Source organism: Castanea sativa, chromosome 5 (assembly GCF_040712315.1).
Source record: "Castanea sativa cultivar Marrone di Chiusa Pesio chromosome 5, ASM4071231v1".
NCBI classification, from domain to species: Eukaryota; Viridiplantae; Streptophyta; class Magnoliopsida; order Fagales; family Fagaceae; genus Castanea; species Castanea sativa.
The window spans coordinates 38,549,005-38,576,150 of record NC_134017.1 but is presented as its reverse complement, the minus strand read 5'-3'; the positions used below and the strand labels follow the sequence as shown (position 1 = coordinate 38,576,150).

The window sequence follows — 27,146 nt, the reverse complement described above, 5'->3', positions numbered from 1 at the left end:
CCGAACAATTCTCCCACTACGATGAGGCTCCTGTGTACTAGACATCTCATAAATAGTATCTTGTGGTGTATCTAATACAACCACATCATCCCTAGTTTTATCCAACGGTTGTTGATTTACAAATTCATTCATTTCAACCAATACAACTCTACTTCTAGGAGTAAAATTATTCATATAGTCATTTTCTAAAAATCTAGCATTTGTACTAACAAAAACTTTGTTATCATTTCGACTATAGAATAAAGAACCCCTAGTTTCTTTTGGATAACCCACAAGCAAACATACTTCTGATTTTGGTTCCAACTTATTAGGCTTCCCCTTTAGTACATGTGCTAGACAACCCCAAATGTGGAGATACCTCATACTAGGCTTACGCCCACTCCACAATTCCATGGGTGTTTTGGGAACAGATTTTGATGGAACTAAATTCAAAAGATGTATTGCTATATCTAAGGCATACCCCTAAAAAGAAATTGGTAAAGTTGAATAACTCATCATGGACCTAACTATTTCCAAAAGAGTCATATTCCTTCTCTCTGCTACACCATTTTGTTAAGGAGTTCTAGGTGCAGTCAATTGAGATACAATCCCATTTTGAATTAGGTAATCCTTAAAATCCCCAAGAAGGTATTCGCCACCTCGATCAGATCGAATGACCTTTATGTGTTTGCCTAATTGATTCTCAACTTCAGCCCTAAACTCTTTGAACTTTTCAAAAGTTTCGAACTTCCGTCTCATTAGGTACACATAACCATATCTTGAGTAATCATCAGTGAAAGTGATGAAATACTCATAACCTCCTTTAGCTTGGGTTGACATAGGACCACATACATCTGTATGAACTAATTCTAGCAACTCTTGAGCTCTTCTACCTTTTGCATTAAAAGGTCGTTTGGTCATTTTATCTTCCAAACAAGATTCACAAATTGGAAATTCATCAAAGTCCATGGGCTCTAAGAGTCCATCTTTGATCAGTCTTTGAATCCTATTTGAATTAATATGACCCAAACGCAAGTGCCAAAGAAATGCATCATTAGAAAAAAACTTTCTCTTTAATGATTTTACATGAGAGTTATCATCGAATTCAGAATTGTATAATTCATGATTATCAAGAGTTAAAATATAAAAATCATCTACAATATTGCCAGAACAGATAAACATTTTATCATTCTTTATTACAACATTGTCTTTTAGGATAATACAATACCCATGTTTACCCAAATAAGTTGCAGAAATCAAATTCCTACGAACATTAGGTACAAACAGACAGTCTTGCAATATTAAAACTCTAGACTCAAAACACAAATTAACAACACCAACAGCTTCAACCGGAATTCTGCTCCCATCAGCCAAAATAAGAAACAATTTCTCTTCACTCAGCTTTCTGGTCCCCTGAAACCTCTGCAAAGAATTGTAGATATGATTAGTACAACCTAAATCCACACACTAGGAATCCGTGGGATTCTGTACCAAACATATTTCAAAAAGAAAGGAAATTTTCATACCCTTGTTCTTGGCAGCCTTAAACTTTGGACAATTTCTCTTCCAATGTCCTTTCTCACCATAATGAAAACACTTTCCTTTGAGCTTCTTTCCTTTATCGGCAACCCCTAAGGCAATTTGCTTACGCTCTTGCTTAGTGAAGTCCTTCTTCTTTTTCTTCTTACCCTTCTCTTTCGACTTAGGTTGAGAAGTAGAAGCTTCACCCACATTGGCTTCACCCACATTGGCTTCAACACTAGAAGTACCAAGGATGCCTTCCGCTGCCACTAACTCATTCATTAGTTTAGACAATGAATAAACTTTTTTGTTTATATTATAATTCAGTCTGAATTCCTTGAATGATTCCGGTAGTGACTGGAGTATCATATCCACTTGGGATTCCCCATCAATGTTGGCACCTAAAACCTCTAATGTATTCAGATTAGAGATCATTGTAAGATAATGCTCTCTCACTGAAGTACCTTCAGCCATTTTGGTATTATAAATTTGTCTTATGGTTTCTTGTCTTACCGAACGGTCTTGCTCACCAAACATCTCCTTCAGACTATGCATAATGTCCGAAGCTAGTTCTACATCCTACATTTGATGCTGTAGAACATTTGAAATAGATGCTAGGATATAGCACTTGTCCATCTCATTAGATTTCTGTCAACGATCATATCGTTGTTTTTCCTCAGAATGAGCATCTAATGAAGGAAAGCTAGGACGTGATTGAGTAAGCACATACTTGTGCTCTTCAGCAGTTAAAACAATATCAAAATTTCTTTTCCAGTTAACATAGTTGGATCCAGTCAATTTGTTTTGATTAAGAATAGATACAAGTAGGCTAAATGATGCCACGTTCAAATATGAAAACAATAAATATGAATATGATAAGTAAATTGGACATTATCAATTTAGCATATAAGCATATAATATGGAACCTTAACAAAACCATAAAATAATATATGCAACGACAACCCAATCCCATGTTTAAAATTCCTTGGAAGCAAGTAAATTATAAACACTATAATTGATTGAGAACTATTCTCATTATTAGTGATATCATGATAACTCTTATCAAACACTAATAATATGCCGTTTTTCCTTTAGCCTCTAAGTAATAATGACATAGCTCCGAAGGAGGGTTAACATTAAACTTAGTCTAGTGTACATCATTAACTGAATTCTATGTGAATCATTAAGTAACTCCAAGGTAGCGTGGTCGTTCTTAATGTAAAAACACATATTATTCACTAGTAAGAAGTTTAACCTGTAGTACCATGAATTAAACACCCTCCGAAGGGAGAAAGGCATATACGCCAAGGCGAGGTGCTTAATCACACTACTATAAACCAATAATGGAGGCTGTAAGATCCAACCCTTGTATCTCTCTCCCACTAGATATTTTAAAATAAAGGTTTTTTAAATTTAAAACATGCATAAACTAATTACACATTGCCTTGTTTTTTTTTTAATATATATATGTAAAAACACTTAGGAAAAATTCTGAATCCACAGTCCTCGATCGATCCTCGACAGATTCTCGATCAATCAAGAATAAGTTCTACGAAGCTCGATAGATTCTCGACAGAACCTCGATCGATTGAGAGATCTTCTGTCAGCTCGATAGATTCTCGACAGATCCTTGATTGATCGAGCGTCGCGAATTTTGAATTTTCCAAAATTTTTCTAAAACAGTTTTTCTATGTTTTCATGTACAAAACAACCAACATACGATCATAATGAACATAAATTGATATCAAAACTGAATTACATTGATACTATAGCCTTAAAGTTCAGTTTAACATACTTAAACTAAAAATCAAACAACATCATAACATCAAAATCAGTTTTTATCAAACAATAATTATAACAAGCATGCAGAAAACTATTTTCTAACAACATGAAACTATTGTTACCAATTCCAAAACTCAAAAAATGTTAAACAGATATGAAAATGAAGACCGCTCTGATACCATTTGATGGAAAAATGCATATGCGCAGCGGAAAAATAACGGATCTACTTCATTCATAAAAGTTAACATGCACTATGTAAGTTTTAGAATTTGAGAACAAGATAGTGTACCTTAGAGCGGTGAATTTCAAAATCGAAAATCAAAATCGCTTGGGAACACTTTCAATCTTCACTCCAATTCCATTAACGCCCAAAATGTGTGGTCTCTCAATCAATTCCAAAGGGAGAAAATGTCAAAGTGTCTAACACTAACATGCACCACTTCACAATAGTGTTCTTACAATTCTCTACAAAAAATTTGTATGTTTCTCCCTTTGTGTCTAACCGATTATCTAATTGGGCTGACCTTTTAGGTCTTTCCAATTGGGTTTAAGTATGTGGTTTGGAGTGGGACCAAAATGGACCAATAAGACACTAGCTCCAATGGGCCTTGGGCTTTTCTGTCAACTCTTGACAAGTCTAAAGTTACCATTAACTATATTTAATACCACTATATAAATATAGTTGCACTCTAGGTCTTATCTATAAATTATATCCCAAGACTTTATTGTACATACAACCCTTTCATAAAATATTCGTAGTAACACAAAGTCATGAAAGAAGACTGTCACTTTGTAGATTACTACATCTTAATTCCTTGAGTACCCGGTTTAATCATTTAAAGTTATTCATTATATATATTTATGAAATCCAATTCCATAAATATATATATACTTTAGTAACTCCTTCCTAAAGTAGTTAGATCTAACTCTCTGAATATCAATCTCATTAAACTTATCTCAATGGAATATTTTGTATCTCGGTTAAGAGATTATGAATTTCATCTTGAAAAATATATGTTCCATCAACACTAAATGTAGTTGTCCAACATACTGAGGTTTTGACCGTTACTCTATATCTCACTCTTGATATATCAAAGTAACCTACACCTCATGATCAAGTCCATTATTCTCTCAAGATTAAGAGTTCATGCAAATATAAGTCGTAAGTTTATTATTCATATGACAATCGTTGGAAGAATAATAAATCTCACACGGTCCAGTTCAATATATTTTAACTCTTAAAACACATCAACATATCAACTAGAAATCTCAATTTCCATGATCAAGACAAATCATCTTAGTTGATATGTTATAGTTTTCGCAGATGAAATGCCCAATTTTTATTATCGACTACGAACTACATTTTGAGTTTACAAGGAACTTGTGATTTACATTTTCTGTGACTAAATCACATAAATCACATACAATGCATCTCATGGACTATATGATAATGTTCCAATATTCATGTTACCATTATTTTTAGATTTTAATAAAATAACTTTATTAAACACAACACTAAGTCATACATAATAAAATACATAGCATCATACAATAGGATTTAAGGGCAAACATCCTAACAGAAGGGTGGTGGGCAAACTCTAGTGCCAATATGCATGTCTACTATGATAAAAACTAGTTCAAAATATACACTTCTTTTGAAAGAAAAAAAAAATTATGCTTGGTGACTCTAGTAAAACCAGGGTACTTGGGAATGGTGAGGTTGAGCTGAAATTTACCTCTGGACATGTGCTCACTTCGAAAGATGTGCTATACACTCCGTCCATGAGGAAAAATCTAATTTCAAGCTATTTGTTGAATAAGGCTGGCTTCAAACAAACAATGGAATCTAACTAATATGTAATCTCTAAAAAAGGAATATTTTTGGGCAAAGGGTATGCTTGTGATGGAATGTTCAAACTAAATATTGAAAATAATATATCATCTGCTAGTTTTGTTTACATGTTATCTGCTATGAATTTTTGGCATACTTGCTTGTGTCATATAAACAATAAATATGTGGAAATTATGAGAAACATAGGATTAATCTCAAGACTGACAAAAGACTTTGAAAAATGTGAAGCATGGAGTCAAGCTAAAATTATTAAACAGACTCATAAAAATGTTGAAAGAAATACCAAATTGTTAGAACTAATTCACACAGATCTTTGTGAATTTGAAGAAAAATTAACTCGTGGAGGAAATAGGTATTTCATCACCTTTATTGATGATTTCTCCAAATATGCATATATTTATCTATTAAAATATAAAAGTGATGCTTTTGAGAAATTTAAAGAATTTCTTAGAGAAATTGAGAACCAATTCGGTAGAAAAATAAAAAGATTTAGAAGTGATAGAGGTCGGGAGTACGAATCTACTGAGTTCAACTCACATGTTCAATCTTTGGGAATTATCCATGAAACTACTCCTCCATACCACCGATGCTTTTCTTGGATATGCAGTAAACAATACAGCCTATAGATTTTTGAATATTGAAAATAATGTGCTTTTTGAATTAGGTGATGTTGTCTTTCATGAGGAAATATTTCCGTAATTTAATACTAAAATGTGTGAGGGAATGTTAGTGCATTTTAAATTAAATTATGTTAAAACTTAAATTATCTGAAAATTAATAAAAAGATGAGTTTGTGTGGGCTTTTTTTTTTTTTTAAAGAAAGCAGCACATAGGCCCAAGTAAGAAAGCGAGGATCAGTAGGCCTGATGCTTTATACTTTAAGAGACTGAGCTTGGTTCACCGCAACTAAATGAGACTAATTTCGAACCAAGTGGTGCAATGGGCATGAATCTTACAACACATACATACTAACATACAAAGAATATATGTATTGAATAGCAGGGAACAACAAAGAACAAAATAATAAGAAAAGGAAATAAAATAGGATGTTAGGGATCCTTAAAATAATGTAAAATACTTCATTATTTTCTTAATTATTAATACATTATGCTCACTAGGATGTGTTACGAGGTCCAAATAAGTTCAAAGATTGCAGACTTAGATGGCTCTTCAAGCCTCTAAGACTTGGTAAGTTTGAATCCCTTTGAATCCAAGTACGGGTTCTCTAGTGGCAATTCTGATGATTGCGGACAGTGTCTTCTCTCCCTTTTCTCTTTTTTTGAATTTTCACAGAGTTTTCTCAAGTATTTTTTTTACTCCAATTCACTGTGGCTGAATGCCCCCCACAGTTTTGCTGCTTCCCCTTTTTATAGTGCTATCCTAGGGTTTTTAGAGTACCATTGATTCCCTCTATTTGTTCCTATGGGTACCAGAACCAATATTGTGTCAGCAACATTGATAGCTAGTTCCTTCCTCATTCTTCGTTATTTCCCTCTTTTGAGGTTCTCTCTTCAAAAGAACCCAACTGACTTTCCTGTTTTTGGGGGTCCTAAAGGGCTGGCCTTTGGTCTTTCTTTTCTCAAGGTTTCTAGACTCCACTTTTCAGACCCATCTTTTAGCTACTTTCTCCTTTGTCATTTTTCCCAAGTGGGCTGATTCTTTCCTACCATGCTGAAAGAATTTTAGCCACCTTCCTTCATGTTTCTTCTTCCTAGGTTCCACGAGGTACCAGACCCTTGCTTATGAGTTGTTGGTTCCCAAGCCTTCTGATCCCTTTTTTTGCATCATTGGGTGGCTGATAAGGACATATCTGTTTTTGTTCTTTGTGTTTCTTGGCATACCCCCTTGACTTGTCTTAATCCCATCCTGGTTTTGCTGCATGTCCCGAGAATCCCAGGCTCCTGGGAATCCCTAGGTATCTTGGCCTAGTTCTTTTCCTGGGCTCCCTAACGATTTTTCTAACCTTTGAAGGTTAGGCTGGGCTTTTTTCTTTCCTTTGTTTCATAGAGTCCAACGCTTGCTCATTCATGGATTTGGGTTCCTCCCTATGGACCCTTAACGGGTTCGGGCCTCTCCTCCTTTTTCTTTATTGAGAGCCCCAAATGTTCTTTTACTTTCTTAGATTTCAATCATTTGTGTTTTTTTTTTGGCCTTGGTACAATATTGTGATTTTTTGGACCTCAACAAAGTTATAGTGGAATTTGTTAAAGAAAGAGTTAACTTGTATGTAAGTTAAATTAAATAAATTAAGAGGAGTTATCTATACTAATAAATAACATGTAGATTATGAGAAGGATTGGAAAACTATATATATGGCTATGCTACAAACTAATGTTATATCAAGAGTGAAGGAAGAGAAAAAGTTAAAGCAAAGAGCTCTCTCTTCTTTTTCAATAATAATTGTGAGTAGTGTGTGAGAGTGAGTCAATTCAACAATATTTCTAAATACTTGAGAGATTTCAGACCAAAAAGAGAGGTGTTTCTTTTGGTGGAGCTTTGAGCTCAACCACTTATGCAAAGTTGGTCCGAGGTATACAACGAACTATTGGGTTGTTGTATTTTGGAGGGGATAAGTCAAAAGTGAATTTCTGCTGCATCAATTTTTAGGCTTTACCAACTGCAGAGGGCTTGAATCTCCTTAAAGAGAGCAAGATTTCTTTGCCTCAATCAGACATTATTCGTTTATATTTATATTTGTATTGTAACCAAAATATCATTTTATTGGTAATTTCTCCAACGGATTACAATAAAAATATAAATATAAATGAACAATGTCGGATTGAGGCACGGAAATCTCGCTCTCTTTAAGGAGATTCAAGCCCTCTACAGTTGGCAAAGCCTAGAAACCAATGCAGCAAAAATTCACTTTTGACTTGTCTCCTCCAGGATACAACAGCTCAACAATTCTTTATATAGCTAGGACCAAGTTTGCATAAGTGGTTGAGCTCAAAGCTCCACCAAAAGAAACACATTTCTTTGGCTCGAAATCTTTCAAGTATTTAGGATTATTATTGAATTCACTCACTCTTATAAAATACTCTTTACTTTAACTATTTCTCTTCCCTCTCTCTTAATATGAAAATAGTTCATAGCATAGCTATATATATAGTCTTCCAATCCTTCTCATTAGCTACATGTTATTTATTAGTTTAGAAAACTCCTCTTAATTAATTTAATTTAACTTACATACAAGTTGACTATCTTTTTAACAAATTCCACTACAACTCATCTCTTTTCAGTTAATTTAAGTTTAAACATAATTTAATTTAAAATGCACTAATATCTTATAATAAGCATGTTATGTTTGTTTGCGATTGTGGAATCCATTAATTTTGTAGTCTGTCTTATATAATAAGCATGTTATATTTGGACAAACGCTCACTATTCTCTATTCCTAGGCACCATCGAAATTTTGAAGTTTGTTGTAAACTAGTTATGATTTGGGGGTCAATGAAGATAGCTGGGTCAATTATTTAATTAATTTTTCAAAACGTTGGGTCAATGAGCTTGAGTAGAAAAAGAAAAAGAAGATTTAGCTTGAGTTTATTCATTACTGGGTGGGGTTAGCAAGTCAAATGAGAGACACCCTGCATAGCATTATACTTTTTTTTTTCCTCGAGCAATCCAAGGCTCACGGATTACATAACACTTGCATATTAGATTCACATGAAAAATTATAAGAAATGGTCATGGTCATGGTGGTACAATTTTATTATATAGCACGAATGGCTCACACCAGCACCATGATGCTGAAGCCAGAAGTTGTATAATTGGATCACTTACTATAATCCTATGCGCCATCCTCAAATCTTTTGGGGAAATCATTTTTTAAACACTATAGTTTAAGTTTTTAATTAAGATTGTAAAAAATTAAGCTCATAGTTATAAAAGTAACAAATTAAATCCAAAGATTTCAAAAAGTAACAAATTAAATCCCATAGTTTCAAAATTAACCAAATTAAATATTGAGATTTCAAAAAGAAAAAAAAAAAAACTTTTGTTTATTTAAGTGGAATCACTGGAATGATTGTTTTGGATTTTGAAAAAAGATTTTGATTTTTTTTAAAGGATAGAAAATTTAACATTTTTAATAGCAGATGAGAATTTTAAAGTTTAAAGTAGAAAAAGAAATTTAGTACAAACTTTAGGGTAAAACAATATTTTAATTATTTTTTTAAATCTCGAATAGGTTTTTTTTTTTTAATCAATCCAAACAAAATTTTTGTTTTTTGTTATTGAAAAACTATTTGTTTTCCCTAGCTTACCAAAGGCATTTTTCACTTTCGAAAAATAGAAAGAGCAAACTTAAATATAGTACATTATGTACTTTTCCTTAAGTACCCATTTTAAAAATCAACAATCTATCTTAAGTTTACAAACGGCATTAACAGCCATGTGTATCTCTCTTTTTTTCCTGATAAACCTGATTGAGTTTGGATCTTCCTCAAAGAAACTTGCATATTGTTGTGGATTGAAAGGAATTCATTTCAGAATTCCTCATTTGCATAAGCACATATACAGATATACAATGAAGCAAACAGGTGTTTAGTGCTTTGTCCAAAGATAGGATTCTGCTATCACAGAATTTTATTTTATACTACAATCACTAGATGATGTGTTGTTATGTTTAGTTTGGACTATTAAGGTTGAGGTTTATGCTAGAGACCCGTCACATGTTTTGGCTTAGTGTTCTTAATGAATCCTTCTTACCAAAAAATAAAGAAAAAAAAAAAAATCAACAAGGTCTATACTCTATAGACCTGCCAATGCCACAAACAAGTTTCTACATCAGGTACCAAAAGAATTAAGCTTAATTTATGCACAAGAACAAAATTTCTCTCCAAACTAATTTGAAAAAAAACTTTTCAAACTCCTTATATATCTTTATATTAAGTGTAAAATTTAAAAGTCTATCCGTTACATTGAATTTTTTTTATTATGTCCTTCATGCTTGCAAAATTTCAAGAAGATAAAAAATTAATTGCTATGTCATCAATCAAATGTTAAAATTTTAAGTTTTTGTAATCTAAAAATGTGTATAAAAAATAAGTTTATTGATTGAATAGTAAATAACATCCAATTTGAACAAAATTCAGTATGCATAATAAGAACGTAAGAAACATGAAATTCAACTGTTAGATTTTTAAAATTCACACCCAAAAAAGAGATATTATGAGAAATTTGAAGAAAAAAAGGCCAACTGATTCATTGTGCGGCCCTTATCAGAGAGCTACTAGAGTTCAGTTTCTCATTCTGCATTGAGATTAACAAGAATTACTCGATTGTAATTCAGTCATGCCAATAACAAGCAAACAAACTTGCAGAATCAATGAAGCATGAGAATTTGTAAAATGGCTCAATTGAGGTTCACATCACTTGAAAAGCCAAGCAAGCAAAGAGCCTGAAATGTGATACAGAACATGAATAATTACTTCCCCTGGAATATGATCATCCTCACCTCACATCAGCTTTTAACCAAAACACCAACAATTCCTATAGGAAAATAGGAGAGGAGCAAAACAAATTAATAAAAGAGTATACCCCAAGTTAATATTCAAATTATACAAGGCATCAGCTTTTGATTCTTTTAGATGGCCTACATTTTCTAGGCGGAAGGTTTTGGTTTTTTGGGGACACGGTAGCCACCAACCACACAAGCATGGTCACGCTCATAAGGTTCAAGGGTAACTTGTTCAAATGGTTTGAACTGATCCTGCTTTAGCTTATTCACTTCGCTCTGAAAAACGGCCACAGCAGGTTGTGTGGAATCTATGCAGTTGGCCTGAAATGTTCAAGCAGATAACATCAATATGGAAATTGTTACAGAAGGAAAACTTCTACTAATTTCTTAATACTGTTTCTTTGAAAATGCAAAGTATGCTTTAAAATATTAAGCTATAGACAGATCTGAAAAAATAAAAAAGGTGGTAAATCCTAATTAATCTATCGAGGATCCATAGCCAACCCCAAAAATTGGGACTAGGGGCTTGGTGTTGGCAGCGGTTGTTGTAGACAAAGATCATACAAATATACATGTCAATTATGTCATTATAAGTCCAATTAGATCATTAGGCAACCCCCATCACTAGTCTCAAAAATGTGCTTATTATTAGTCCCACTAAATTCTTTGGCAACTTCTATTACAAAAAAGAGTACAAGTTCCCATCAGTTTTTCCTGATCATTTTTACATTAAGTGAGCTGACCACTTAAATTTCAAGGTGACACATGGGAAAAAGGCATATACAAACCTTGATGGAAATTACAAAATGACCTCCAGCTTTCAGAAAATATGATGCATTCAAAGCGAGAATTCTTGCCTGCAAAGTGAAATATAAAGCAAACAAATTCAGATAAAGCAAACAAAGGGACAGGCGGGAGACAACAGTCCCAGCATCTTGGCCTGAGCCATCTCCCTAAACAAGTGATCCCACAGAGAACCAGGCAAAGAAACATAACCAAACTAAAATAATTTTACACTGTAAAAACATGTATGGGCAGATGGAACCCAATTATTGAAGCCCCACACTAAATAGCTATCATCCAGCAAAAATTTGAGGAACCAAATCTCCAGTTCATGTATGAACTATCCATGATCAACTTGAGTGGGAGTGTGAGGGAGTCCATCTTTCGCCACATATAACTAAGTTATCTCTCTATATACATACATAAAAGGTACTGATGTGCACTGTAACCCTGGCAATCCAAAATTTTAAATTCAACTTTGATTTTTAGCATTAAATTTACAAGATATAAGAGAGAACAAAACACAACTCTGATTGTTACTATATACACATCAGAAAAGCATTTAATTACTCTTTTTTAAAAGTGACTATCATTTAATTACTCTCAAACAAGAAAAAGAACCACAAACATAAAGTATTCATAATATCAGATTCAGAAAAAAGCACCATATAGGGAAATGAGAAAAAAATATAGTATGCTAACAACAAATCAATAAAACGGAGTTGGCTATCAATGTGAAATGAGAAGATACACAAGAATTTATGGGCAAAACTTATGTACAGCTTAGGTGTTTTACTCTAGGTTCCCCAATTAAATCCAACCATGTGCCTTACTGGCCAATGCACATCCTTGTGTATCAGCTTCCAAGGCCAAACGTTAAATTTAATTAGAGAACCTAAGCTACATCACCAAGGAGTTGTACTAAGTTTACCCATTAGTTATATATTTAGTGATGTTAGGGCTGCCACAAGTTTTACACTTACAAATTGATGTCTTGACCTTTTAGCACAAGACTCCAAAGTACTAAAAAATGATATTCATATGTGGTCGATGTAGCACCAATCACAATCACCATCATGTTACAGTTTGTAAGCAATTTGTAGTAAAATTGGTAGTAGTTTTAGCATTTTCCTATTATATAAACAATGTGGACTCTGCCACCACAGAGTTTGACTAGTACAAGGAAATTTAGCCATAAATGCATCTTCGAGCACAGTACAAAACATGCAATTAAAATGTATGAACATAAAATGAGAAATATAAATCTATATATATATATATATAAAGAGAGAGAGAGAGAGAGAGAGAGAGAGAGAGAGAGATAAAATTTCTATAAAAAAAAATTATAGGGGCATCTGAACTTGAGCTTGCATCACCCATAACATCATCATGAAGGGGAATGGCCCAAGTAACTCATCATTTGCTCATGATAGCATACAATATTAGAAAAAGAAAAAGAATAAAAAGCTATATATTTGAGCAGATATGATAACAATAAATAAAAAGACTTCATAACAGCATCAGAAACTCGAGCTGACATCACCCTATTATGTCTTGAAGGGGAATCCGAGTAACTCATCATATGCATCATAATATAAAACAAGATACAAAATTTGAAAAATGAAAATAGCAATTGTAACACAATCATAAAGTTTAGGTTTCTTAAATGCCTTTTTAATTTTCCAGAAGAGAATAGAAAGGAAGGATCATTGGGATACCAATCAAATAAGGTGGAGGTGAGGTTGTGGGTTCAAGTCCTATGGATGTGTGTACAACTTAGTAATAAAAAAAATACCATTCAAATAAGATCTCCCAAGGTCCCATTAAGAAGTTAGTATGATTGAGATCCCCATTAAAGAATGAAGACAGAAAAAACAATACACAACATATGCATGATTGAGATCCCCATAAAGCTTAGGTTTCTAAAAAAAGTTCCAAACAAGAACCACACACACACACACACACACACACACACACACACACACACATATATATATATATATCAATAAAAACTCTATCAAAAAGAGAAGAAACTCAAAATTTAATTTTTTTTCTTAAATTCACGAAAAGCAATTGAAAGATAGTTGATCAAGGAACTCGAGCAGTAGTTATTAACAGAAACATAGAACCCAGCAAAAAAACATAGACGACAGAAACAAGGAACAAAGCACATGCACTAATGCATGTCCATAGGAAATTTCACATGCATTATTAAAGAAAGTGCTCTTGCCACCACTTTAACATTATGGTGCTATCCCCTTTTATCAATTTAAATGTTAAAGGACGAATTGAACATGAAACATACAAGGAAGTGATGAATAAACCTGATCTGGTTGAGCAACATCAGAAAATATCACATCCACCATGCCTACCAACATTCGGTACTTTGAAGGATGTCTAGCATCTTCAATGATTGGGATAACATTTGTACGCTTCTTTGCCATGTTAACCAAGTCTCTACCACTTCTATGAGAAAACTCCACAGCATAAACAACTCCAGACTACAGGTAAGGAGCAAAAGTTCTAATCAAGTCTTTTCAATTAATAAACTTGTTCTTCAAAGAAAGAATTATTTTGACGGCAACCTAAGAGACCCAATATATAAAAATCTACTACTATTTTAAATAGATCACTTACAGGGCCAACAATGTCAGACACATGAGAGACGGTGGTTCCAGAAGCAGCCCCAAGATAGAGAACCCGAGCACCAGGTTTCTTCATATTAGATATTACAACATAGAGAAACGAGTTTGATTATGGACGGATTTAAAATCATTATATCACAAAGAATTGAAGCACAAAAGTGAAATAAAATTAAGAAATCAAGGAGAAACTCACAATCCATATTTCATCAACACCACCAAGAATGGCAGCAGCCAACTTTGAACGAAATGGGTTCCAAATCCTGTATTCAACTTTTGTTCCGTCTTCATTCTGTGAAGGAACGTAAAATTCTTAAAGTCCATAGATCTATACTGACAAATATTTAACAACAATGAACACAAAATTTAATGGTTGGCACAAAAGCAATAGTCTAGAGATGCTACAAGGTATGATTTCATGATTAACCAATAAATTACAGACAAGACACTTTTTTCAAGTACATTATATAAATTTCCTTTCACACAGCCAGGGGTTGACATTGAACCAACTTATTTTCTTTCTTTCTGTGCAAATATAGCGCGTTCTGCATATTCTTAGCATCACCCAGCATATATTTAAGTTCCAGCCCACCTTTCCTAGAAAAGTTTAGTTAAAACTAAGAGTTATACTCAATAAAACACTAGCCCCATTACTTATACAAAACTTAATTATCACTAAGCACTTGATAATCTTGAAACGCATATTCAAGAAATTCTGCGTTACATTGATGTAACTGCAAACCTATTAAGAAAACGCTTTATGCTTTGAAAAAGAAGCAAACTTAAAATATAATTGCAGCAAGTCAAAAATTTGATGACACAAGAATAAATAATCAATCAAAAGCACATGAAAAGAAAAGTGTTGCACTAAATTGACCTGCAGAGATATCCTTTTCTCATTGTAGACAGCTTCACCAGGGACCAAATTCTTAGTAACAATAGCATCTTCTTTACCCTTTGCAATGAACACTCCTTCATGTCTATGAGGCTCAATGATGACCTTGCTTCCACCTTTCATTCCACCTCTACCTCCTCCCCGGCCTCTTCCACCACCTCGGCCGCCACGTCCACCACCACCACGGCCTCTCATGGCACCACCTTTATCAAAGCCTCTGCCACCTCCACCTCCACCTCTGCCTCTACCTCTCCCTCCATCACTCCTACCCCTGAATCCACCACGACCTGCACAAGATCACCCAAAATCCAGCTCAAAGTTAACAATGCCTCATATATGGCGAAAACTAAGGGCTGTTTGTTATACCATTTTTAACTCACATTTTTACATTTTAAACAATATTAGGCACATTTTCACACACTTTTTCAACCGCATATTTCAAAAAACTACAAAAATTTCATCTCAAACTACTCTACCAAACACCCCTAAAATAAACAATGATGTTAAAAAATGAAAGCTTTCCCTTTTTCTGATGAAAAAATGGACAATCTATTAACTGCAAAAATGGGCAATAATATATATATATATATATATATATATATAAATTATGTTAAAGAAAAAGAATTTTAATGCCATCCTCTCAGCCATAGTTGTCAAAACAAAAATCATCGAATGAATTGATTCTTTTTTTCTTTTTTTTCTTTTTTTTTATCATTAGTATTGTGTATGCCAACAAGTATCTTACTTTGTACAATGCATGAAAATCTATAAAAATTAAAAATATAAATGAATATTTGGGTTTTTTTGGCCCATGACTGTTTTCACAAACTTATTCGTTATATGGGCCACATATTAGTTATATAGCCCTCCTGTTAAAAAGAAAGCGTAATAACATTAACAGACAAACTGGGTCTAACATTTTTAGGCAAATGTATTATAATAAGGTTTCTCAGAATAATCAGAAAAGAAAAAGGACAGGGAAAAATAAATAGGATTTGTGGGTTTTGTTTATTACCTCGGGGGGGTCTCATTTCTGCTGTGACTTGGAAGTAAATGAGAGACAGTTGTGGGTTAAGGAAGCGTATGTCTTGTCTGCGGACCTCTGACCCTTACCCTGACAATGGAAACATAAATGCAAGGTTTTTCTTAGGGTTTTGACGCGCTGTATTTTGCAGTGGATTTTTTTTTTTTTTTTATGCTTATTGTACACTCTTTTTTTTTTTTTTTGTCATGGGAATAAATATAGGAAATACTTATCGCCATATAAATTTTTTTTGTTATTTCAATCTTCTAATTCATTCAATTTAGGTCTTTTATTTAATTTCGTTAAAAAACTACCATTAACAAAAATATTTTTCTTAAATGAAAAAATATATATATATATATATAAATAATGAAATATTTTATAGATTTTTTATGTGAGTAAAAAAAAAATTTATTAGTTAATTGCATACTTAATGATGATTTTTTAACGAACTTGGACAAAAGTCCTAAACTGAATAAATTTGAAATTGAGGACTCAATTGAATAAAAATAAATTTAAATGACTAAAATGAATTTAAATCAAACTTAAAGGGTACAATTTACTGTGTGGGGCAAAAGGATCCTGGTGGGAACGTGGGCCTTTTGGGCCTTGTTAAGGAAGGCCGACCTGACCCTAAGGTTAGAGATTGTTGGTGCTATGGGTCGGCCTATACGCCGAGGATCCGAGGATCCGGCCGAGGATGGTTTTCCCCTCGGACTGACATCAAAGAACCTGAGACTTCATGGTAAAGGTTAGGGAATGACACGGTCAAGACCAATGGTTAAAGGGAGAGAACCCTTGAATGTCCTAGAAGCGCCGATGTTGGAAGAATATCAGAGGTAAAGGCTGCTACCTCCACATTAAAGACCCTGCACCTACCACCCTGGCCGCATTAATGAGGAAGTGACACTTAAACAGTGGAAGGGAAACTTCTAGTTACTGTTCAAAGGCACTAAGAAAAGAAATATCTAGGCTAAGGGAGGAATTGGGGGCAACACGTGGATAAAGTATTAAAAAGAGGAGTATTTAAGGAGGGACCTAGGATAGAAAAAGGACGAAACTTTTTGTAACCTAAAAAGAAAAAGAAAAAGAGAGAGATATAATATAAGAACAGCTCTCGGCTTACGTCCGAGGAGGCCTATTTACATTACTCCTTTTTGATTCCAAGTGCTTGCAATCTTTAGTTTGTCATTTCATCCTCATACACTTCTAACCTGGGTTTCAAGCCCACGCTCTACAAATTCATATTGTTTAAGGCTCATTGGGCCTGAGCCCATAACTGTTCTTGGGTCCAGGTGCAATTGTGCACTTACATTTACATTTTAGCCTAAAAAATTTAGATAAAATCTCAAAATTCGTAGATAATTAAAATAATACAACAAAAAGATAATATGTGAAAATTATGATGATAATGTTTAATGTAATATAAGTATATAACATATATCATTGTTTGTATACGAAGGCAAGTTCTTTTCTCAAATGCATGTATTGCTTACTAAATTTCTCACAATGCTTATTACAGTTGTTTCTATAGAACAATTTAAAATAAATAAATTGATGAAATCCTACTCAAAATCAATTATGTCACAAGAAATTAAGTAATTAACAATTGTAAAGGAGATGTGAATAAAACCTAAATACAAGAACTTAATTAGTAACTTTGCATCTCAAAAGGTAATAAGAATGATTTTTAAACAAAAAGTTTAAATAATTATTATATAATTGATATTAAAATATTAAAATTATCACTTAAATTTATTTCTTTAGACCTAGGCATTAGTTAAAAAAATATTAAGCCAACCTTCTACGTGTGTGTATGGGGTGCTTCTTTGTATTATGTAAAGCTACAAGACTTTTAGGGAATCTAAGGATGGGTTTTGGCTTGGATCCAATGCTCTAGTATACTAGATCGAAGACAATTTAGATACATGGCTAAAATTAACCACACGTCTATATTGTGTTCTATCCAATGCACCGAAGCAGAAGACCGTAGATTTACTGTCCAAGTACAAATAACCATATATGATATATTCTTGAGTTATGAAAATTGGACCATGAATAAAATTGGGCCAACGTTGAAGGGAGGAGAAAATAACACAATCAAAGAAAATCTTATCCAAGAGTTAAGCCATTTTGAATATACACTACCTTCTCCCCTCTCCCCATGTGTGGGCATTAAGTAGTCTTAAAAAAAAAATCTTATTTGGCTAAGTAAAAATTTTCCCGGCTTAATTGTTGGCTATATTTTCTACTCTAGGAATACAAAGCAAGTAGAAGATAAGGTCAATGCAACTGTAAGACCTAAGGTGATAATTGGTAACTTTAAATGATCATTTTTTATATTTAAATATTACTTAAATAATACCCAAAAAAAAGTAGAGGAAGACTTAAAATAACATTAGTAGAAGTATTTAAAAACGACTTATTAATTAAGGAAATAACAAATAGTAGGACTTCAAATATAATAGAATGGGGGAAAACAATACATGTGACCTACCCTAACTTATCTATTGAAGATCCCAACAATTTGAGATTTTTAAGACCAAAATAACATTAGTTGTTGTCGTTGTAAAATGCACTATTATTACTTTTTTTTTTAAATTCCATTATTATTACTTTTTAATATCACTAATTCACTTGCCATAATATTTTTTTAGAATAAAGTTATTACAAATTTTTTTTTGAGGGAGAAAAATACTGAACTTTATTAAGATATTCCAGCTAAATCAGCCTGGAAAATAGATGAAACATGTGATGGAACATCCTCTATCCACACTATAAAATCTGGAATGTCTATCGCATATCTTGCTAGATTATGAGCCACACTATTACATTCTCTCCTTACATGAGAGTATTGCAATTTAAAAAAAACTATTTGAGTAGACCTTAGCATCATCAATCCATGGACCAATTGAGGACAGTATAGGAGCCTCCTGAGATAGTGCTGTGATAACCTCCATTGAGTCGCCTTCCAAAATTGCTTTATTAATACCAATATCAGCTGCAAAGGACAAGGCCGTGGCAGCAGCTAGTGCTTCAACTTCCGCACTGCTATAAGCTTGCTGCAGCTTCTTTGAACATGACGCAATGACCAAGCCCGAACGGTCTCTGATTACGATGCCGATGCCTGACTTGTTCTCGCCTGTAAAGACTGCCCCATCAAAATTGATTTTTGCCATGTCCACTGGTGGAACGATCCACCTCTGCCTGCTACGTGTTTGCCAATCTGACAGAGACGTTGTCCGAGTAGTCTGGCAAGCCTGATACTCAGCAAGCATCTCCTTGGATTGTTGGGCAATTTGGTCAACGTTGCAAGCTGCTTGGTTGAGACGTACCTGGTTTCTTTGTCTCCATATCATCCACGCAGTCATGGCAAAGAGTTCGGTGTTATTCTACTGCTCTATCATCCAGGAAAGTAGCTCTTTGAAGCTTAGAAAAGGTGCCTCCCTTCGACAAGACCATAATTCAGAATCAGCCCAAATACCATCAACTTCCTTACACAACCATATGGCATGCAAAGCAGTTTCATGAGCTCCATGGCAGCGGTCACAGAAAGGGTCGTCAATGATCTTCCTTCTCACCAAATTTGCTTTTGTTGGCATTGCATTACGGCAAGCACGCCACATCAAATTCTTCACTTTGTTTGGCACTTGAAGAGACCACAAACCCTTCCAAAGCTTTGAATCCGAAAGTGGGTGCTGCTGTGCAAAATGCAGCTCAGTTTCTTCCTTCAAAAATCTATATCCTGACTTGCACGTGTACCTTCCATCATGAGTGTGGGGCCAAATTAATACATCCTCTGAAGCAACTTTTCCCAGCGGAATTTTCTTGATCATGGCAGCTTCCTCACTTGCAAAGACTCCATCAATTAATTCTTCATTCCACTGCCTTGTTGTTTCATTGATCAGCTCTGCCACTGTTGAGTTTTCTATTGATTCAATAGGGTGGGATAGCACTTGGGGATGGTGTTTCCTTGGGAGCCAAAAATGCTGCCATATTTTAATTTTTTCCCCATTTCCAACTCTCCATCTAGCACCTCGTTGCAAGACTTCTCTACCCTTAAGGATGCTCCTCCATGAAGCACCTCGTTGCATAGGAACCATATCTTGTGTCCTTTGCTTCCATGAATGTACAATTTGAGAAAAACCTTGCTTTAAACACTTTGTAAAAAAGAGAGGACTTATTATGACTAAGGCGCCAAGCTTGTTTTGCTAAAAAAGAGTCATTATAAAGCGCCAAGTCTCTAAACCCCATTCCACCCTCCACTTTTGATTTTGTCATCTCATCCCACCTTACCCAATGGATCTTCCTCTGCTCCCCTCTTTGACTCCACCAAAATTTCTTTATCAATGACTCAATTTCTTGGCACAAGCCTAAAGGAATTTTAAAGCAACCCATGGTGTAAATGGGAATGGCTTGAAGTACGGCTTTGATCAACACTTCCCTTCCGGCCTGTGAAAGCAACTTTCCTTCCCACCCTTGTAATTTCTGCCACACCCTCTCCTTAATGTAATTAAAACTTGTTTTTTTACCCTTCCCCACAAGTGATAGCAACCCAAGATACTTCTCATAATGCTGAATTTCTTGAACCCCTAGAGCACGCTTGATGTTGGTTTTGGTAGTTGGAGGAGTGCACTTACTGAAGAATAGAGAAGGTTTCTCCCTATTCACTTTTTGACCTCATGCTCTTTCATAGGTTTCCAAGATTTTTAGCACCTTATCACATTCCTCCTCTGTTGACCTGCAAAAGAGAAGACTATCATCTGCAAAAAGCAGATGTGTTAGTTTGGGGCCCCTCCTACAAAGGGAGAATCCATGAATATCTCCATTCCTTTCAGCATGTTTGATCAAACCATTCAATCCTTCCGTACAAAGCAAAAAAAGAAAGGGTGATAGAGGGTCACCCTGTCTAATGCCTCTAGTTGGATGAATAAGACCCCTTGGTTCACCATTAATTAGAATGGAATATGTGACCGTGTTAATACAAAGCATAATCAGATTTATCCATTTTTCATTAAATCCCATTTTCCTCATCAACTCTTATAGGAAAGACCACTCAACCCGATCATATGTCTTACTCATGTCCAATTTAAGCGCCATAAAGCCCCCTTTTTGGAATTGTATCTTTGCAAGCTATATAGGATTTCAAAGGCAATCAAGATGTTATCTGATATCAATCTATCTTTGGTAAAGGCTGATTGGTGTTTAGTGATAATCATAGGGAGTAGAGTTTTCAAACGGTCGGCAAGCACTTTAGAGAAAATTTTGTACAAAACATTACAAAGACTAATAGGTCGAAATTGGTGCACATATTCAGGATTTTTAGTCTTTGGAATGAGTGTAACAAAAGTGTGGTTTAAGTGATGGGGTAGGGTACCTGAATTCAACCAAAACAAAATTGAGGTTGTGACATCCTTGTCCACGGTGCTCCAAAAGTGTTGGTAAAATAGTGGAGGCATCCCATCCAGGCCAGGGGCTTTCAGTGGTGCCATTTGTTTCAAAGCTGCTAAAACCTCTTCTTCCTTAAACTCACGGCATAGGGAAGAGTTCATCTCGTCAGTGATCATAGTTGGCACATGGCTTAGGACACGACTTGGTGGATCAATTATGTCAGAAGTGAATAGTTGTTGGTAGTACTCTACTACAATTGTTGCTACTTCCTCCGGTTCAACTTTCCATGACTCCTGCCCATCTTTGATTCCCACAATCTGATTTTCTCTATACCTCTTTGTAGCTCGACTATGAAAATACTTTGTATTTTTATCACCCTCACTAGCCCAAAGAAGCCTAGATCGTTGTGCCCACATTCTTGCTTCCCTATCCAAAAGAACATTAATTTCAGCTTTCAACTCCCGAAGCCTTGAATTATCTCCAAGAATCATTGCTATATTTTCGGCCCTATGCAACAATTCCTTTTTTCGGATGAGTTCTTGTCTCACGCTGCCAAAGACATTACGATTCCACCAACTTAGGTCAGCCCCACACTTCTCAATTTTTTTTAGGATTTCATTGCTCGGATCCGAACTACTTGTGTGATACCATGCTGCCTGAACTGTTCCTTCACAACTTGGATTGGACAACTACATCTCTTCGAACCTGAAGGGTATCTTACATTGAGGTAAATCTAGAGGAGCAAAGGCAATCAGAAGTGGTTTATGGTCTGAAGAATTCCCTTGTAAATGGAAAACTCGAGAACCAGGGAATTTCAGGAACCAACTGTTTGTAGCTAAGCCCCTATCCAACCTCTCCCAAATTGAATGGCCGTTTTCAAAGTGCTTGCTCCATGTGAATTTAGGCCCCACATAGCCTAGATCCATAAAATTACATTCATCGATAACATCGCGAAACAAATGCATCTGATTGAGTGGTCTAAAGGCCCCTCCCCTTTTTTCATCTTGTTTCGTGATCTCATTAAAGTCACCAACACATAACCATGGAACTCCTTGGCGGGAATTGAGTTGCCTGAGAATTTCCTAAGCCTCCCTTCTTTTACTTGTCTCTGGCTCACCATAAAACCCCGTTAAACGCCATTCACTATCCGTACCCTTATCTATTGTAGCATCAATATAATACCGATGTGAACCTTCCACCTTCAGATTTATTGTTGACTTCCAAAACATAACCAAACCTCCTCCTCTTCCTTGTGTTGGTACCACCCATCGATGGTCAAAATTAATATTTCTTTGAACTAATTCTAGCCTTGCATCATCTGTCATAGTTTCGGCTAAAAAAATGACAGAGGGATCTTTAGCCCATACAATTTCTACAAGCTCTCACCCTGTACGTAGGTTCTCAAGCCCACGACAGTTCCATGCTAGACAACTCATTGTGTCTGGCGGGGCTGATGACCAGCCTCCACCAATTCAAAAAGAGCGTTTCTATCATTCTGAAAAACCTGACAATGTTTAGAGGGTAATTCTGAATGATCATCGAAAATGGTAGCATCCCGTTTTTGCCCTGAGGATTGTTCAACGTGATGCTTGCCTGTGGAAAGGGGTCTTGGTCGGCGGCTCCATGTTGGTAAGACACGAAGTGGCTTAGAGTTTTAGGAAACCCTAGTAGACTCATGAGATGCACGTGCCTCATTCCCCTTTGTTTCTTGTGTCTCATGTATCTGGTCTTGAATTTGGACTAAGGGAGATTCCTTCACACCTGGCATTAACTCAGCTAGCTCCTCAGAATTAAATTTTGAAAACTCCCCATCATTATCTTTAATTGGGCATTGAATTCTCTTGTTACTATTTCCGACCCAATTAATTGAGAATTAAGTCCATTTATCACACCTTTATCCAGACCAAATGATTGGGAATGAATACCATTAATCACTCCTATATTCGGACCAACTGAATGGGAATTAATCCCATTAATCACGCCTCCATTAGTGGGAATTAATTCACGTAACAGGCTATTAATTGTAGTAACGCCAGCGCATACGTTACTGGTCTCCTCTGAAGCTTCAGCGTCCACACGGTTGCCCTCCTTACTGCTCCGATGATGGTTCATCGTGGATTTCACCGGAGCTTGGCCTGAGAAAGCGTAGTCCATAGAGTTGCTGCTGGTTCCCGTTTTCTTAGACGAGTAAAACCCCGGTACAGTAATCACATTTTTCCTCGACGGAATGAACGCAGGGGCGCAGATGCTTGGGCCAAACTGCCTTTGATCAAGCAGTAGCGTTCCTTCACTTTCAATCCATATCTGACAATCCTTATCATCGTGTGTTAGCCTACCACACCACTAGCACAAATTGGGGAGTCTCTCATATCTGAAACCTATCCATGTTTGCTTCTCATTCTTCAAAGAAACTAGACGTCCTCAGCATAATGGAAGGGATAAGTCAATTGAAACTCTAACTCGCATAAAATTGCCGCCATCTGCCTCTTTAAAGTTAGTGGGTCGAGAGACCTCACCAATGACTGCACTAATCTTCTCTGATGCGTCCATTGTCATATAGCGTGGTGGAATGCCATGAAGTTGGACCCAAAAGCTTGTTCTATCAAACTTGAGCTCCTGCACAGGGATCTCATTTTCATAACGTTGCATCACCACTAGGTGTTTGTCAAAACTCCACGGTTCACTTTGGAGAATTCTGTCCACATCCGCCTTATTATCAAAACTAAACAACATTTTTTTACTACAAAAAAATTTACAAATTAATGTAACAATGAATGTGATTGGTGACACCTTAACAAAATAATAAATTATTATATAAATTACTTCTTGTGATTGGTGACATATCAATTTGTAAGATATATATATATATATATATATATATATATATAGAGAGAGAGAGAGAGAGAGAGAGAGAGAGAGAGAGAGAGAGAGAGAGTTAAATTTGTAATATTTCTAGCACTACTCAATCTTTTGGGCATTCTTAATGTTGGAGAAAAAAATGTATAACTATTTTTTTTAAAATAAAAATAAAAATCACTTGTTAGAGCAATTGCATCAGTCTAGCTAAATTTTTTCGTCTATTTTACACTAAAAATCTACTTTTACAACATCACTTTTCCAAAACACCAACATCAGATTGTCTATTCTAAAATTTTATTTCAATATAATATTTAATTCTCATCATCTTTTATTACTCTTTCAACCTTCTCTCTCCACTTCTCTCCCAGCTACAACCATTGGCCATTGTCATGGCCACCACCACAAGGCATATAACACCATATCAAACATGTTGAAGCAAACCCTAAACAATGCCTTACACCCATAGCAACACAAATAACAAATCCAAGGAAATCTCAAATCAAATCCACCATACCCATTCAAATTTCATATTCATAGAAACCAAATACATTTGAAATCAAAATCTAAAACAAGCACATGCAAGGAACATCAAATCTTAACAACCAAATCTATATCCCCAATCCCACAAGTTAAACAAAGAAAATTTAAATTCCAAACCCACTGATCAAATAAAGAGAAAATAGAATAAGAACATCAATAGCCATTGTCGTAAATCACCGTGGTTGTGGTCGTTAGGTTTAGTTGTCACTAAACTTAGTGCAAAGCAAATGAAGAGAGCAAGATTGAACGAAAGTGGATGAGATCGGAAAGGCTTTGTGATGTGGAATGAAGAAAACCACGGTGGCAACGACAAGCGACATGCAACGGTGAGAGAGAACCGGCCATGGAAACTTTGAAAGAGTGAAATTGAGAGAAAAGAGGGAGTGAGTTTCTAAAATAGAAAGAGAAAGAGAAAGAGACAGTAGTGACTAGTGAGGTTGTGAGGGTTCCAACACAATGAGAGAAAAAATGAATGAATAAAATATTATTTACAAAACTACAGTAACCGTGTATATTTATTCTATACATTTAGGGGTCTTTCTCTAGTAGGTGCCCTACCCCCAAGAACTAAAGCCTAGGACCGGCTAGAGCATAACAAAGCCAGTCTTTATGCTTACTTTGGTAAAATTACTCCTAAAATGGAAGCCAAGGCCATGATCTTGCACACGCTAAGACTATGTTTGGTTTGAAGGAAGTTAATGCCCTATACTCTCTACAGTACTTTTAGCAAAATAAACAGATTCTTTAGGGTCCATTTGGGGTCTTCTTATTTTGCTAAAACTAAAAACTTTTTGCTGAAATTATTGTAGATAAAGGTAAAAGGTAGTTGAAATAATACAGTGAAACCCATTAATAGAACAAAAAAATACAGTGAAACCCATGAATAGTAGCAAAAATAAGTTGAATAGTAAAATAAGTTGGTAAAAATTATTTTTGCCAAACGGACACTTTAGTATCCACATTTCCTTTATCTCTCCTCTTTAATTTACTTCTAACCAAACGAAGAAAAAAAAAATTTCCTCCTGCCTTCTCTCCCATTCCCTCTAACCAAACATAAACTACAAGAAAACAGTGCAATTAACAACACGTAATTCTCGAGTCACTCAACACAAGCACCATGAGTGATACCTGATTCCATTACAAAATGCATAATCTATATATGTGATCTCATTATCTGCCCTATCTCACTCTTCCACAACCAACTTTATTCTTTAAGCGCGCCTTGTTCACTCAAAGCAAATTAACCACCCCTGCATACCAGTCACTATATAAGACCCTTCACGAGCACGAGCTATAGCAGTTTGAGCAAGGAATTAGTTAAAAATGGCAGCAATTAGATCATATGCTTATCTAGCCTACTTTCTAGTTTTCCTAAGCTGGGGATTTTGCAGTGCTCATAGACCAGTTCTCACTTTCAAGGATGAACCAGTAGCTGATAAACCAGGTGGTCTTGGCATCCAAAAAAGATTTGAAGGAATATGGTCATGGGGAAATGGTGGTGGTGGCAGCATTGGGTTTAGTCCAAGTGGGATTAGTGGTACTATCTTTGGTCCTCGTAGTGGTCATGGTTCTGGGGTTGGTGTAGATGCTGGACCTGGTGGTTCTGGCCATGGTTCTGGGGGTCAAGCTAGTGGTTCAGCTCAAGGTAAAACTAGTAGCACTGGTTCTGGTTCTAGTTCTGACAGTGGAAAAGTTAAAAGTCATGAAGGTTCTAGCAATGGTGCAGACAGTGGTTCTGGTTCTTCTGGTAGTGGTTTTGACACTGGGTCTAGAAGTGATGGTCGTTATGCGAGTTGGGGACAATCCCATTGATAGGTCTTCCTGGTTTTGGCTCTGGATTGGATGGCCCACCACTCTGCACATTAGTGAGTCGTCTTGAATTTGGTTCAAGTAAACTGTACGTTGACCTGTGTTTGGTTCAATTAAGGTCCATGATGGTGAGGATCTTAGTGGCCTAAAGGGTTCACTCATGGAAGCACCGGCAAGGATTCAGGACATAATTAATTATCATCATGATCAAAAGCACACTACTACTGAGGATGCCATGGCCCCACATTCAGGGTAGTCGGACCAGGGGCTAGCTAACTAGGCCTCTCAGCAAATAATTTAACCAAGCCACACTTATTTTGGGGACACAAGCCACACGTGTCCCCAAAATAAGTGTGTTAGCTAAACATAACTATTAACTATTGTAAGCATTAACTGCTGTTTATCTCTCAATAAAATATTACAATCTTCAAACCATGTTTTTACTACATCCAACAGATGATCGAGTATTATAGTTTCTGAAATCTAATCATTTAAAAATGAAATATCGTATATCCTTATAAATTACAGTGGGTTTGAAAAATAAATAAAAAACCAATAAATTTCTGAATTAAATTAAAGCAAACATCTGAGTCGATTGTTGGACGAAT

At 35.4% G+C, this 27,146-nt stretch overlaps 3 protein-coding genes and 2 non-coding genes across 6 annotated transcripts in view; all 5 read right to left on the bottom strand.

Annotated features, from left to right (window-relative positions):
• The window catches only part of LOC142635997 (putative nuclear RNA export factor SDE5), a 106,477-nt gene that overhangs the window by 18,417 nt on the left and 60,914 nt on the right, over positions 1–27,146 (bottom strand). The gene's annotated exons all lie outside the window — the stretch shown is intronic.
• On the bottom strand, positions 10,368–16,131 carry LOC142633794 (rRNA 2'-O-methyltransferase fibrillarin 2-like). Of its 2 annotated transcripts, XM_075808044.1 has the most exons (8): positions 15,931–16,073; positions 14,898–15,202; positions 14,217–14,312; positions 14,016–14,093; positions 13,703–13,879; positions 11,384–11,452; positions 10,735–10,916; positions 10,368–10,627 (listed from the first exon to the last, which is right to left on the bottom strand). In XM_075808044.1, exons 1-7 carry the CDS (start codon positions 15,944–15,946, stop codon positions 10,740–10,742), a joined length of 918 nt encoding a protein of 305 aa, XP_075664159.1. In that variant the 5' UTR covers positions 15,947–16,073; the 3' UTR covers positions 10,368–10,627; positions 10,735–10,739. The 2 variants fall into 2 exon arrangements, with proteins under 2 accessions (XP_075664159.1, XP_075664158.1); XM_075808043.1 differs by having other exon boundaries at positions 10,368–10,916; positions 15,931–16,131.
• Positions 12,729–12,804, bottom strand: LOC142637742 (small nucleolar RNA snoR60). The gene has a single exon (XR_012844867.1). It is a non-coding gene; the product is annotated as a small nucleolar RNA snoR60 (small nucleolar RNA).
• On the bottom strand, positions 12,895–12,966 carry LOC142637741 (small nucleolar RNA snoR60). The gene has a single exon (XR_012844866.1). It is a non-coding gene; the product is annotated as a small nucleolar RNA snoR60 (small nucleolar RNA).
• On the bottom strand, positions 18,647–19,310 carry LOC142635144 (uncharacterized). The gene is made up of 2 exons (XM_075809350.1): positions 18,825–19,310; positions 18,647–18,670 (listed from the first exon to the last, which is right to left on the bottom strand). Exons 1-2 carry the CDS (start codon positions 19,308–19,310, stop codon positions 18,647–18,649), a joined length of 510 nt encoding a protein of 169 aa, XP_075665465.1.